This window comes from Anser anser (genome assembly GCF_964211835.1).
Source record: "Anser anser genome assembly, chromosome: 15".
Classification (NCBI taxonomy): Eukaryota; Metazoa; Chordata; class Aves; order Anseriformes; family Anatidae; genus Anser; species Anser anser.
The window spans coordinates 15093226-15107438 of NC_139736.1; the positions used below are offsets into that span (position 1 = coordinate 15093226).

At 34.8% G+C, this 14213-nt stretch overlaps 1 protein-coding gene across 17 annotated transcripts in view; it reads right to left on the bottom strand.

Moving 5' to 3' along the window:
- The window catches only part of RBFOX1 (RNA binding fox-1 homolog 1), an 875363-nt gene that overhangs the window by 263856 nt on the left and 597294 nt on the right, over positions 1-14213 (bottom strand). For 5 of the 17 annotated variants that reach the window (XM_083800064.1, XM_083800066.1, XM_083800076.1 and 2 more), the window contains exon 1: positions 9475-9695. The exons of 11 other annotated variants lie outside the window; for them this stretch is intronic. In XM_083800064.1, coding sequence (XP_083656190.1) covers positions 9475-9561 — 87 coding nt within the window. In that variant the 5' untranslated portion in view covers positions 9562-9695. Of the gene's footprint in view, positions 1-9474; positions 9696-14213 lie in introns of those variants that run through there. One more of the 17 variants, XM_083800082.1, reaches the window with a different exon arrangement.

The following is a 14213-nucleotide window of genomic DNA, read 5'->3' on the forward strand; positions in this document are numbered from 1 at the left end:
AGTAAAATACTGCACATTTTTGCGATACCAGAAAGGCATGCTTTTTGGGAACAGCCAACTGTAATATTTTGTGATATGTATTGTAACTGAACACATAAGAGTATTTGGTTCTCAGCATCTTTTTCAAGAATTGATGCCATCATATCTTTGGAAATGATAAATCCCACTCTCTGCATAAATAGATGTCATATACAATTCAAAAAGTCTGCAGATCTACAGAAGGGAGGGAAGTCTTCATAACCAGTATGCATCTGAAATCAAAAAGTAACTCACATTTCAGGCATAATATAAAGAAAAAAAAAAAGAAAGAAAGAAAGAGTAAAGTATAATCCTGTAGTCATCGTGAGGAGTTGCCATCATAAAGCTGATTACAGTGACAATTACACTGAATGCGGAACATTACAAGGCATAACATCACAAGCTTTTCAAGTCAGTTGGCAACGTAATACTAAATGCCACTCAGAAATCAGATTTCAAGTGTAAGCATCCCTGAAACGCATATGAAATTTTCCCATGGACTGAAAATTTCTCTTAAAGATATAGTTTATGGCACAGTGCATATGAGCATAGACTCAGCTGTCAGTCATGTCTCCTTATGTTTTTCACACAGTGACTCTCAAAAATCTACTGCAGATGAAAGATCATATAAACTGCCTTCCTTCCAAATCTGTGCTTCCCTGTTGGGAACATATTCAGCAGATTTGGCATATAGTACAGAATGTATATACTGGGCTTAATTGTGCCTAACAATCATTTTGGCCAGTAGAAGGCATTTTCAGATGGGAAACGTGTACGAACATCTGTCATGTTTCCCTATGCCTGATTTTAACTGTTCCTGCATGGACGAAGGCATAAACAAATCAAAGCATTCATTTCTGCATTAAAAAGAACACATACTCACTTCAGTCAATCCAGCACAGTATGGCAGTTAAAATGATACTCTGAGAATCTTGCAATGGATTTATTTTGATTCCTGTATCAGCACTATTTGAAAGGCTAGAGTGTGTTTTAGCAACATATGTCTACAAAATATTTCACCACAGGAGTCAGGGAAGACTGTTTGCCAGTACACACAGACCAATGATACAATGAAATTGATCTATCCATCTCTTTTCTTCCAGAATTTTGAAAAAAATCTTTGAATCAACTATTACAGGCAACCTTTAGAAACAGTAAAAACCTTATTCACAATAATTTCCCTTGTTTTACATTTAAGATTCTGAATAAACAAACACGGAGCTAGTCATTATTCCAACTGCACACTTTAGAAAAAACATAAGGGGAAACTGATTAAGTAGAGCAATTTGCTAAATACTGACTGGCATTTTAAGGAGAACTGGGACCAAGTAGCTTCTGTGCTCCAGTTAGTCCTAAATCCATGGTATGCTTGTCTGTTACTGGATCCAACTAGTGATAACTGTTAGAACCTTCTCATTATATCCAGGAAGTAAAGTCATATGGATACTTAATTCCTAAATGGAAAGAGAAAAATCTGGTTTCCATGTTAAGAGCTGGACGCAGGCAGACTAAGATATTTTCAAGATTTAAGTTTGCTTTATTCTCTTTTTAGATGCTATAAGGCTAAACATATGGGTACAGATTTATATCTATACACAAGATTAAAAAATAGTAATATAAGTGTAATTTATGCCTGTGTTCCCATAAGGTGGGTTGCTCCTATTACCCTTAATCTCCCTTAGCGAAAGGAGAGCTTGTGCTGTCTTTTCTGTGTTCACCTCAGAGCAGACTCTTTCATAGCTTGTCACAACAAAACATTTGAGCTTGCTCATTCTCCTTGTCCTGTCTTGGGACAAGCTAGAAAATATTGCTGCACTTCTGAAAGTGATATTCATTGGCATGGAGATTAAACAGTGAAACCACGGCCTGTAGCTCCAATAGAGGACAGCTTTGAGGTACTGCAAATTTACAAACCACTCAGTACTAACAATTTACTATAAATGCATAACAACAACAAAAAAGACAAGATTCTGAGGAGCAGACATTTTCAAGTGTGGCTCAAGTACATAGTGCAAGAAAAGTTTGAGGTTTTGTTAAACTATCATCGCATATTTCTTAGAATATTTTCTATTATGTATACATACAATCAGCACCCTCTTCCACCCTGTATTCTAAAGGCTCTAAAGAGTTGCTTTTTGCTTGTTCTAATACTTGAATTTAATTTTCATTCTAAGAGAACCTTGAAATAGTTATAGAGGTTTACTCCGTATCTGAAATGCTGCCAAGATCAAATTTCTTCCAAAAAAAAATTAATTGAAGTCATGTTTTTCAGAAGAACTACAAGTTAACATAGCAAATGTGAGCTTAATTAAGAAATAGGCTTTTCTGTATTTTTCAAAATATTAAAAATTGATGTTACTCTGTTTACACAGACAAGATCTAATACACCAGAGAAAAAAGAAAACAAATATTCAAAAACTGGCCAAGCACTAAATCCACTCATCTAAAAGTAAAGGAAAAACCTCTACACGTAGGATACATATACAACGCTGTTAAGAGAATAGGGAACTATCCTGGGTCCCACCTTAAGCACCCAGTTCAGCATCCAGCTGAGCTTTATCACCTTAATCAAGCTTATGGAGAAAAGTTGTGTCTAGGGAGTGAGGAAAGACTTCTCAGGCTTACTAATTCACTAAGAGTCATTATTGCAGGTGGGGGGGAAGCACTGAGGTAATGATCATTTCACCAGATTTTGAATCCTTCAATCTAAAGCATAGGTCAGACTACCATAGGTTAGATCAAATCACTGCTTTATGAATCTTTTTAGCTTTATACTAAAGTGTTGCTTTCACTTATGGATATTTTCCCATAAAGTCTGAATAACTTTTCCTTGAAATGCACAACTTGTTTTATTTAGTTCAGAGGCCTCAAACAAAATGTTACAAAGCCAAAATATGGACCGTTATGACTCTTGTGTACATAGGCAAGAGGCTTTTACATTCTTCTCAGCAACAAAAAAAATATGTACATGAAAAAAATAAATACATTCTTTACTGATATAATAAAATCACAATTAAAGGGGATTTAGTCATCCTCCAAGAAATCTAGCTCATGCATCTCTGGCCAGTAGAGGACGAGAAGGAACCACGTTCCGGAATTTACCATAAACCATGATAATCAAGATCTCATAAAACACAAGGGGAATATCTGACACAGGAAAATCCACCTGGAATCAATTCCTGTTATCTATTTACAGTGTTCATGACCTGTCACTGCGTTAAAAAAAAAAATTGTACAATACTTTGTTTGAAACCAGGTCCAAGAAAACGGATCCACACCTCTGTTAAAAAAAGGCAAGAAAACAGACCAAAATAAAACAAAAACTGTATTTTAATTCGGTTTCTAACTTGAGCTAAAGTTACATAAAAAAACTTACCAGAAGGTGAATAGGTGAAGTATCCAAGCCAACTCTGTAAAAATAATTGCTCTATATTTAGATATACAAGAAAATTTTGATACTTGACCATCACAACATTTTTTTTTTAACTGATGATTATGCATGAGTCAGGAAAAAAAAAAAAAAAAAACAGCTGAAATTCCAGATCTTAGGAAATAGTCTTATGAGCTTGCTGGCTTCTAGTTAGGGAATTCTAAACTTGCAATACTCTACTCATGTTTAAAAAACAACATGCATTTTAGGGGTCTATAAGAAAAAAAAAATGCAATATTTTGCCAAAAATATACTTTCTAAAAACACTTCTCTAAAATTTGCTTCCACATGCAGGTTATAAGAATCCAAATCTTAAAAATACTGCTTTATTTGGGGGATGAATAAATAAGTAGAAACTGTTGTAGTATCTATCTATAAAAAACTATTCTATTCATACAAGCTCAATATCCTTTTGTTTATTCCACTTAAACACTGCAGAAGGTATAGCCATGAAGTCCCAGATTTGCCCAGTTCCTTGTCATATCAAAATGCCCCATTAAAGTATGTTATCCAAACACAAATTAGTAACCATAATTATATATCTTAACTAAAATTCATTGATACATTAAATACAAAGGTAGGTCAGGAAAAACATGCATCTGTTGGGTGCCAAATGAAATCTTTTGCTCTTTTTCTGAGCTCAGAAAGAAGCCCTGCCTATGAGATGCCACTGACAGAGGTGACAGAATAGGAGTTAATGTGTTGTTGCCTGACTCATTCAAGTTATGTTCATTTTTGTAATAAAGGCTAATGAGACAAAATTAGACAGATGGGAGGAGAAAACTACCACTTGTTTCTTGGTTGAACTAAAATTATCTAGATAAGCTACCTTCCCCTCTAAAAAAATGCCTTTTTGGTCAATAGGAAAGGCATTCTGAATCTTTTTTGTGCCCTCCCCTTCTGCAGGTATTTTATGATATCTGCACTTACTGGTAAGAAACAAAGGCAGGTTAAAAGAAAAAATCTATTGCAACAGCAATGACGAAAGACTTTCAAAGCTGCCTGTAGCCTCTTGAACAAATGACATTTCACAGAGAATGTATATTGGCTACATTACTTGACCCATGTATCAAAAGAAAAATATTATATATATATGAAGTTGTATTTCCAGAGGTTTAAATATTGATAACAAAGATGTTGTAAGCAAAGTTGTTCAGACCATGATATTGCTATCACCACCACATTACTCCAATTGTATTTCCTATTAAAAGCACTCTTGATACAGAAGGGAGAAAAGCTTTGCAACTCATACAGAGGGAGAAGAAATTTTAGATATACTCTCTCAAAAACAGAACATTAAAAAGCAGTCAGATGAAAAGTGACTGCAGTAGTAAAACCTGTCCTCCACTGACTAAAGCACTGGGAAGTGCAGTACCAGTAATAAGAGACTGTTATCACTTGCAAAGACCATACAACACAATCAGACCAGAGCAGATCTGCATCTAAGGTAAATCATCTACTTACTGCATTTCAAATGGGCAATACAAACAGTGTAAATAGAAATTATACATTGCATTTCACTAGGTTGTACTCCAAAAACAACCAAGACAAGTAGATACTACTTCAGGCATCACGGGAAGAGCTAAAGCATTGTTTCTATCTGCAAGCCATTATTCAAGTGAAAACTACCAAGCTACAAAAGCATTTTCAGCGTAAGCTTACACAACAAAACATATCCACAATATTATCAAAAACTGGAGGGCCACAAAGTAGGTGTGATTTTGCAGGTAGCCTAACATAGTGCTGTGTACAAGTATGCTGAATTTATTCACTGCTAACATTTCCCTATCCAGCAAAAAGACAAAAATTTTACAGACTGATAAAGATGGAGCTGTGAAGAAGCCTGTACCACTACTTTTCACAGTATATTCTAGGCAATTCTCTCACTTAGCCCTAAAATAAAATGGAACTATCTACAGATTACCACTTTTCCAGTTGTCAGTTAAGCACACCAGTTAACCAGTTATGGAAAACCAGACAGAATCAAAATACCTTAAGAATAATTTAGGTTTAAGTATGATGTACTTACAAATACAGTAATTCCCAGTTTATTAAAATAGTTGAATCAACAGTCACTTATTTCCTATTTTCCTCTACCTCCCTTTACCACCACACAAATCAATAAGCAAATAAACAAAGAAAAGAGTGTTTTAGCTTAACTGTCTGAAGTCTTGGACAATGAATGTAAACTTAAGCCCTCAGAACTCTTACAGTTTTTCTTGTCACTAATGCTAAAATAAAAGTATACTTTAAAAAATACTGATCATATTCAGAAAAAGACGTTTTCTTAATCTTTAAATGTAAGTAGCCTGTTTTGTATGAAATAGAAGTTTCTCTATTTAACATTTCCAAATACTTTACTGGAAAGTCTAATTTCATCTTTACTACATTTTATAATAATAATGTGTATGAAAAACTCTGCTAAATGGAAATAGAACCACCTAAGCCAGCCATTCATAATTTAGCATTCAACATTAAAATTTCACATATTACAGTTGTGCTTTTAAAATATCTTACCATTGTCCTAACATATCAAATATCCAGAGCAATTGCAAATATTTTACATATCTATAACACGTAAAGCAATAAAGATTAAGTTAATATGTAGACATTTAACCTATTATTCTACAAAACACATTACGTTTCTATGGATTTCTAAATAGTTGCTCTGATGCAGACTTTGTAAGTTCGATGATAAACAGAAGTACATTTCACATGCTTATTCTGACAATGTGTAAGATAGTACAGCAACACCCACCCAAAATTACTGCTATCAGGGCAATTGTCATGCACCCTGGCAATGAAGCTGGATCTTTTTCACTCATGTGACATCCTACTCACTTCACTGTTTATCTGGACATAAGGGTTCCCCTGTGGGAATCAAATGGCATATCTGGGATAGGAACCAAGGGCAGGATACGAAAGCTTTTACTGGATTGCCACATAATGCGCACTCTCTCTCTCTCTCTCTTATTTTTATTTTTTTTTGTATCACCTGCCAAAGAGACAGTAGCTTGATAGCTTTTAATACAAAATAGGCCTTGCTGCCCACAGCATATATAGTCACTGGATTTTTCCTCCTAAATTTTCACCCAGGAGGAAGAACAGATTGGAGAAATATTATTTTTCCTTGGTAAGAATGTGTTAATAAATCTTAGCTAGTATAATAACTCATCATTCTAATAAACTATGTATTCATTTATTGAGAAAAACAAAACACAAGTTTTCAAGTACTATATTTAACTTAATTTGTTACATTTGACATATCTGTAACTTAAAACAAATCCATTCTCTCTCCAAAAACATACGCATTCCATTCGATGTCTGCTTACTCAAATATACAACCTCCACAAGACAAATACATATCCACTAATATGTAATTGGAAAAAATACACATGGTTGTTATATGTAGTGTTTCCAGAGAGGTATCCATCATATCTGCCATTTCTTGGTGGTTGTAAGTTCTACACACTGCAGTACTCTGTAACAAGAGGCTGTGTGACAAAAGCAAGATGAGGATGTAGGATAGAGTTCAGCAATGAATTAAGCAGAGGCTGGCAAAGGCTGTATACACAGCATAAGGTAAAATAATATACAGAACTTGAAGGTGAATAACCTCTAAATACTTCCATGGAGATACCTCCATGCGTACTCTCTGCTCCACCATGGAACACAAAAGGTCAAAGCACAACAAAAAAATAGTTCTTCAAATCTCTATGCAATTCTCTACACTGTTTTCATATGCAAGCAGCCTTGGTGTAAATGCAAATCAGAAATCCTGAGGAATCCCTATTCAGAAATAACTTCTTTCTGTAAAAACCCAGGCAAGGAAGTAAATTGCAATCTCATAAGCCTCTAAAATGTTAAAACAGTCTCATATTTGAAAATACATCATCATCGTGGCTCTCAACATGTAACCCAGTAAAAACATTTACATAATTAGGGTATCAAGACATTTAAAAAAATCCATCAAAAGTCTGAACATTATGCAATTATTGCTGAAAAGAGGCTGATAAAGATATGTCTATTAAGTGCCCTTTGCACTATGTATTTTGGATATTTAGTTTTAAATTTTATATACTCAGGTTTACTTTAAGAGACAAAAAATAAGCATTCTAGTATCATAAGGTGATTGCAGATACCGTAAGTGTTGATAAAAACTTGGGGTTAAGCCATTCAGCGTTCTACTGTGCCCACTAAGACAATATATTTGTTTTGTTTTCCAATATGCAATTTTCATGTATAAGATTAGGGAGAGGTAGAGATGAGGGGAAACTGGAGAAGAATCTGCATGAAGAACATTTTCCAGCCAAACCTGTAAATGTACCAATTTGTTTGTAGAACAGCTCTTACTGCTTCACTATATTAGACCTATGGAAACAGAGTAACATAGGCCTGGATATATCTTTCTAAGGAGAGAAAGAAAAGAAAAAAGATTTGAAATAAGGCATCCTTAATTTTCAAAGGGCCCTTTTTTCTAATCTATCCGCTTGGATAATGCGTCCAGAGTGGCATTTTGTAATGACAGCAACTTTCCAACAAATCAATAGTTATTTAATTCCCAACAAGCTCTCAAGTCCATTAAACCTGATTACATTCACCCATTTCAGTTGGGTGCAGTTATTTTTCCTACACCAGCACTTAATCTATAACAGGAACTTATGAGAACTTTCAAAAGCAATTTCAACATCAATCAGCATAGAGTGAAAGGCACGATTTGCTTGTAATTATTTATTGGACAGGATGGCACAGGGTCTGACTGAGCTCTAGTGTCTGACCTTCACCCCCAAATTCTAATGGATATGAAGGCTTGCTTGATGTGTGCAAGTGTGCTACCGTGTCTCACTGCACAAAACATAGCATTGGCTTGCATGGGCCAGAAGGCACATTTTTTCAATACCTGATAATGGCCACTGTGCTATGCTGTATTTTTATTTTAGAAACATAGGATATTAAGCCTTAAGTGAAGAACATAATTCACAATCTGTATTACCAAATGGACCCATACAGAAAAAAAAATGTTTTGTGTTGCAATTCCACCTCTATGCCCACTAACTGTTGTGATGAAGGTGCATAATGAAAATTTTAAACAAATGCCTCTCCTCCACAGTTAATCTGACTGATCACTAGCATGACACTGAAATGCAGTACTACATATTATTCTTTCTTGAGCCTGTTTATGCATAACATCTAACTACTGACATTTATAAGGTGCATAGTGTTCATTTGGGGAATGCTTGAAACTGTTGCTTGAATTCTTTCTTAGTCCTTTTTAATTCTGTAAACAACGGAATAGCTTTTGCTTAAGTAGTATCTATATGATCTATACAAAATTTTAAGTCTAACATTAGAACATATCTACTTTTTGAAAAAAAAAATATAGTAAAAACAGACAAATCAACAACAGCAACTAAATCAGGAATTGCCAGTTAACTTCTAAAACATAAAACTCTCAGAAGTAGGATCTTGCACTTTAAGGACTCAAAAGAATTAATATGATGTGCATAAATATTCTGTGAAGGTGATGTATTTTTCCATACACAAAAGAAAAAAGAAAACAACAACAACAAACCACACTTCTTCATTCAGTGTGATGCATAACATATGCATTAATGCATATTTAACACTACTCATACTTGCTGCGCTAAAACACTTAACCTAAACACATCATGGTAAGTTACTTTGTCTTATGATCTGCCGTGGGAATGCTGAGTCCCTCAGAAACCTAGAATGGATAGCAAATCCTCTGCCCTGTGGTCAACCTCGTGAAGCAAAGGCATGAATGTTAAATAGCAGACAAATCAATACAAGCAAATATAGCTCAACTACACCATTTATTCAGCCATGAGAGATGTCAATACACAGATTAGGGTGATCCATCTTTTTGATTTCCTACTGTCTTCTCACTGACTACATGAGAGCTTTTGCCTGTATTAAAAGTGTTTGCTTTCTCAACCATAAAAATTCCAATTATTACTCTAAGTGCACTAGAGTTAAGTTGCTTGTTGGAAGCGGCCTTGCATTACCTGAACAAGTCCAGCGAAGTATGGCGCTGCCGGCAGAATCATTGGCACTCCATATGGATGTAGCAAAACTCCTTGAGACGACAACATGGTTTAAGCGATAGTATTACTCCCACTAAAGCTAAACACATCAATTGAAAGTTAGGGGAAAATCTATATACCAACTTCTTCCAAACTCAGAGCTAGAACCAAATAACTTCTGTCAGGGGCAAAGCCCACATCAGCTGTAAAAAAAAGAAAAAAATTGACGTCAGCAACTCTTAATGTTAAAATTTTCTTCAGAGACAACAGATAGAGACAACAGCTGCAAAGCTAACTCTACCAAGAAAAGGAAGGTGCTATTTTGGGACCATCTTAAATAACATGACTAACCAACTACTCTATACCGTTCAAATTTTAAGTAATAAACACATGCAGATCAAACTCTCCATCCTGGTCTTCAAATAGGATTAGAATTAATATTCCTATCTTAACTGGCACATACATGACAACAGTTGCTATTATAACCCATTAAAAAATCAGCTTTATTATGATTGTTTAAATAACTGTTTCCCTGTGTTTATAGCTGTTAAACAATATTCATATGAGAGTTGAAACTTAAGCCTGCTAAATTCAACATATATTGTTTTGAATCATTACATTTTTCTTCCTTATTTTGAATATTTGAGCTACCTAATGCTAGCTAACAACTTCTTAGTGTAAATTATATTTTAATAGCTTTTCTAACCTTTCACATCTCTGTTGTTGCATTTATCATAGTTTTTTGAAAAAGAACAAATCTGACCTTTAGAGTATCTCATATCTGTTCTCCAATTAAACTTACACTCAATGTAAGAGACAGAGTGAAATTTACCGTTTTATCCCCCAAACAAAACAGATTTACTTTTTAATGTACTATTTGCCAGTCATTTTTTTCTACAGCTAATCATATTTTTTACTTTAGACAAAGTAAACTCAGTCATTGACACTTGTTTTATGTGCCATAGATCTTCTATGCAGATATGGTTATATCAAGAATTACAATTGAGCAAGATTTTTTTTTAATTCAATTAAGAATTAGGTGTTTAAAACTTCATGTTACAAGTTAAATATATATCACTCTCTCCTACAGTCTTTGAATAACCAGGGTGCTTCACATCACTAATTTCAGCTACTTGATTTTGTTGCATAATTACTTTTCCAGATAACTAATTACAGACAAGATTTTATGTGATACTCAATTATTTAGTGTCACATTTTGACCATTGTGAAAGGCTTTCAGTAATTGATTCTCATGTATCAAGGCAGACGGGTTGCATGATTTAGAAATCTACCTTAGCAGGTGCAAGTTGACCCTTGCTACTAACAGCGTTAGACCATTTCTAAGTTTAGGTGTTAAATAGTGACCCTGTATGATGGTTTTTTTGAGAAGCTGCCAATGAGGACAGCAATTATCATGTGATGATGTGATGTTTACCTATCTCCATTTTCTGTTCATAGAATGACTTCACTTTTCTTTTAGGGATAATGCTATTCACACGGATCACCTAACTATGCTCAGCTATTAATCATATTTTTTTAATATATATCTTTTCTTATTAAGAAACAGAACTATATAGCTTAATTAAGCACACAGTAAACAGACATGTTTTTGCCAAAATATTTTCATAATTTTCAACACTATATCAGTTATTAGCTTTCATAGAGAAACATACAAACAAAATGGGAAAGTATATTGCCATTACAACTCATTTTGAAGTATTTCACTTCTAAAAAACATTTTCATTTTAACTGCTAGTTATATGTTTTGTCTAACAGAGTAAGCTACATGGGAAAAGAAAGAGGATTTCTTTCACTTTGCAATGGAGATTATAACATGAATTCTGGAAACTTCACTCAGATGACTCCAATGGGACAACTGACACAACCATGGACTGTTAAATTGCACTGTAAAACACCTAGTCATTTTTGTTAGAAAACCTAGAGAGCAAGATGATTTGTACAGGAAAGAACAAGCTCAATGGAATCTTGTCTGTGATCTGTTTTGGGACAGTTTGGGCTTGACATTTTCATTAATTATTTTGGCACAAGGTAACATGCTGATGAAATTTCCCAGTGACAAAGTTGGAAGGTACTGTGATTACTGAGGATGGTAATAATATTATATAGGAAGAATTGCTTAACCTTACAGACTTGTTAACAGAAATGGGATGAGATTCATTACAAAATGTAAGGTTATGCTTCTGCCAAAAAACAACTTCAGTTCTAAACTTCTCAGGAAAAAGAAAAGAAGGACCTCATTGTTGAAGGACTTTTATCTACTAGCATGATGCAGATATGAAAAGATGAGTTACAGTATTTCTTAAATGTTTCTCAGAGGTATTTCCAATTACGTTTAGTTCTCTTAATTCACATTTAAAAAAAAAAAAAAGATTACAGCAGCTGTAGAGGAAGTCCTTTATGTGTAGTTCAGGTGAATGGAATAACTATGCTGTAATAGAAAGCTAAGAAAGCTATGAACTGGGGAGGAAACAGTAAGATGAAGAGACTTCTGAAGCTAAGGGCGTTCCTGGCACACTGAATAAACAAGGAAAATCTAGTTATGAAAAGTATTTTTAGCTTCTATTTATTCAAGAAAATTTTAAAATGCATTTTTGTGTTGAATAAGTGAGGTTATAGAACAGCCTTCCAAATCAATAATAACAAAAAAGAATAGCTTATAAATGGAACCAAGTGATATGATGCTAATAGTATTGGTAGCCTGATCTTGACTTACAGGAAGACCCTTCCAGTCCTTTGCAAGCAGTATAAACATTCAAGAATAATGAAAATATCGAGTTTATATCATTTATTGTAGCATTTGTATTCACTACATTTTAGATTGGAATACATAAAAATAAATTTTGAAAATAAACTATAATTACCTGTTTTAATGAAAGGATGCTTTGCTTGCCTCACTATAACAACATGCTTCTAAATGTATAGCCGTATGGCACTCCAAATCCAAGCTCTGACTTTCTGGTTGGGCTCTTTGATGATGTCCCATGTGTGCACCAGCTACCTAAGTTCGCACAAACCTCTGCGAATCAAAACCACAGAAGTACATACAGCTTTACTTGCATCTCCGCCCTGTGCCAAATTCTGAACTTACGCCAATACAACTATATCAACTTCACCAGTTTATACCAACATATTTGTTTTCATAGTACATTCTCCCTCCCAGCAATACAAAATGAAAATTAGTCTTAAGTTTTACAGTTCACTGTTAGCATTAATGGTCACTCCTGTTTTGCAAGAATACATTTGACTACATGAAATTTGACCATAAGGAGTGCTCAGGACACAGAGACCAAACCAGAAGAGTATTAGATATGCTAGTAATTGTTTCAGGACCTCTAGCATGATTAAGGTTAAGCATAAGCCTAAAAGTTTTTGCTTAGACAAAGCCAGAATGATCAGCACTATGCATATCAATCACCGCTCTGAAGCCACTGATGGTGACCGTACTTATTTCCTGCCTACTCCGGTATTCTTACTCCCCCTGAAAAACTGCAGGTGAGAATATCTATTTTAAACAGCTACATAGCTTTCATTTTCATGACGTTCTAGAAAAGTATAATGCTGTTAGAAAAAAATGACACGTTAAGCCATTTTCAGTGTGCTAATTGAGGGCATGATTCCTTCAACTGTTTCCAAACCCACTTTCTTTATTAAAAAATTCCAAGGATTTTCTGCAACTGAAAATTGGTTTTAAAAACAAAAGACAGGAAAAAAAAAGAAAATAGACAGTAGTTTTATATATAATATATACACAGAAACATATAATCTTTTGTTTCATTTCTGTAGAATTTTATTAAAAGACAGGGATTATTTATAAAAATGAATACTCAAGGTTCTGAAGTGTACTATGTAGTTTTAAAAATCAGTAGCAATATAAGAATTTTGTCATGTTGAGCTGAACACTCCCAGCTGATACCACCTGAATCATAGCTAAGTTCATAAAATACACAGCTTTTTAAAACTTAAAGATTATTTTTGCCCCAATAATACAATGCATTATTTGACTTAATTAAGAGAAAATGATTATCCTGTAGATAAACTGACTGAACAATCAATTCAAAATCTGAGAGTAGTCCTGCTATGACCTTGCCTCCTGGAACGAGGCTGGTCCTAAAAAGTGAGCAGTGTGCTAAAGTAGCAGTGGAAGGTCAGCAAATACAAAGGTGAAGAATAAAACAAAAACATCCTACACTCCCCCCCCCCCCCCCCCCCCCCAGTCCATTGCAGGCCTCTAAGTCTAATGCCCTAACATCTGCCCTAACATCTGTAATCTTGTGTTTTAGCACAGAGCTCTATCTACTAACATGAGTGCTCTAATAGTGACTTTTTAGCAAGTCAGTAGTGAAATCATTTGAGAAGACAAGGAAATGAAAAACACTATATTGTAAGAATACACGCAGAAAGAAATAGAGGCATAACTATGTTGGAAAACTAGACTACACATTCAAGGCAGAAAACAAAAAAAGAAAATGATGCAAGAAGTAGCAAAGATTTTATCCCATCTGCATATATCTAAATGATCTATTAGAATGTATCTCTAAGGAGGGCAACGAAGGTGGTGAGGGCCCTAAAGGGGCAAGACGCATGAGGAGCAGCTGAGGTCCCTTGCTTTGCTCAGCCCAGAGCAGAGCAGGCCGAGGGGAAGCCTCATGGTGGCCTGCAGCTCCCTCACGAGGGGAGCGGAGGGGCAGGCGCTGAGCTCT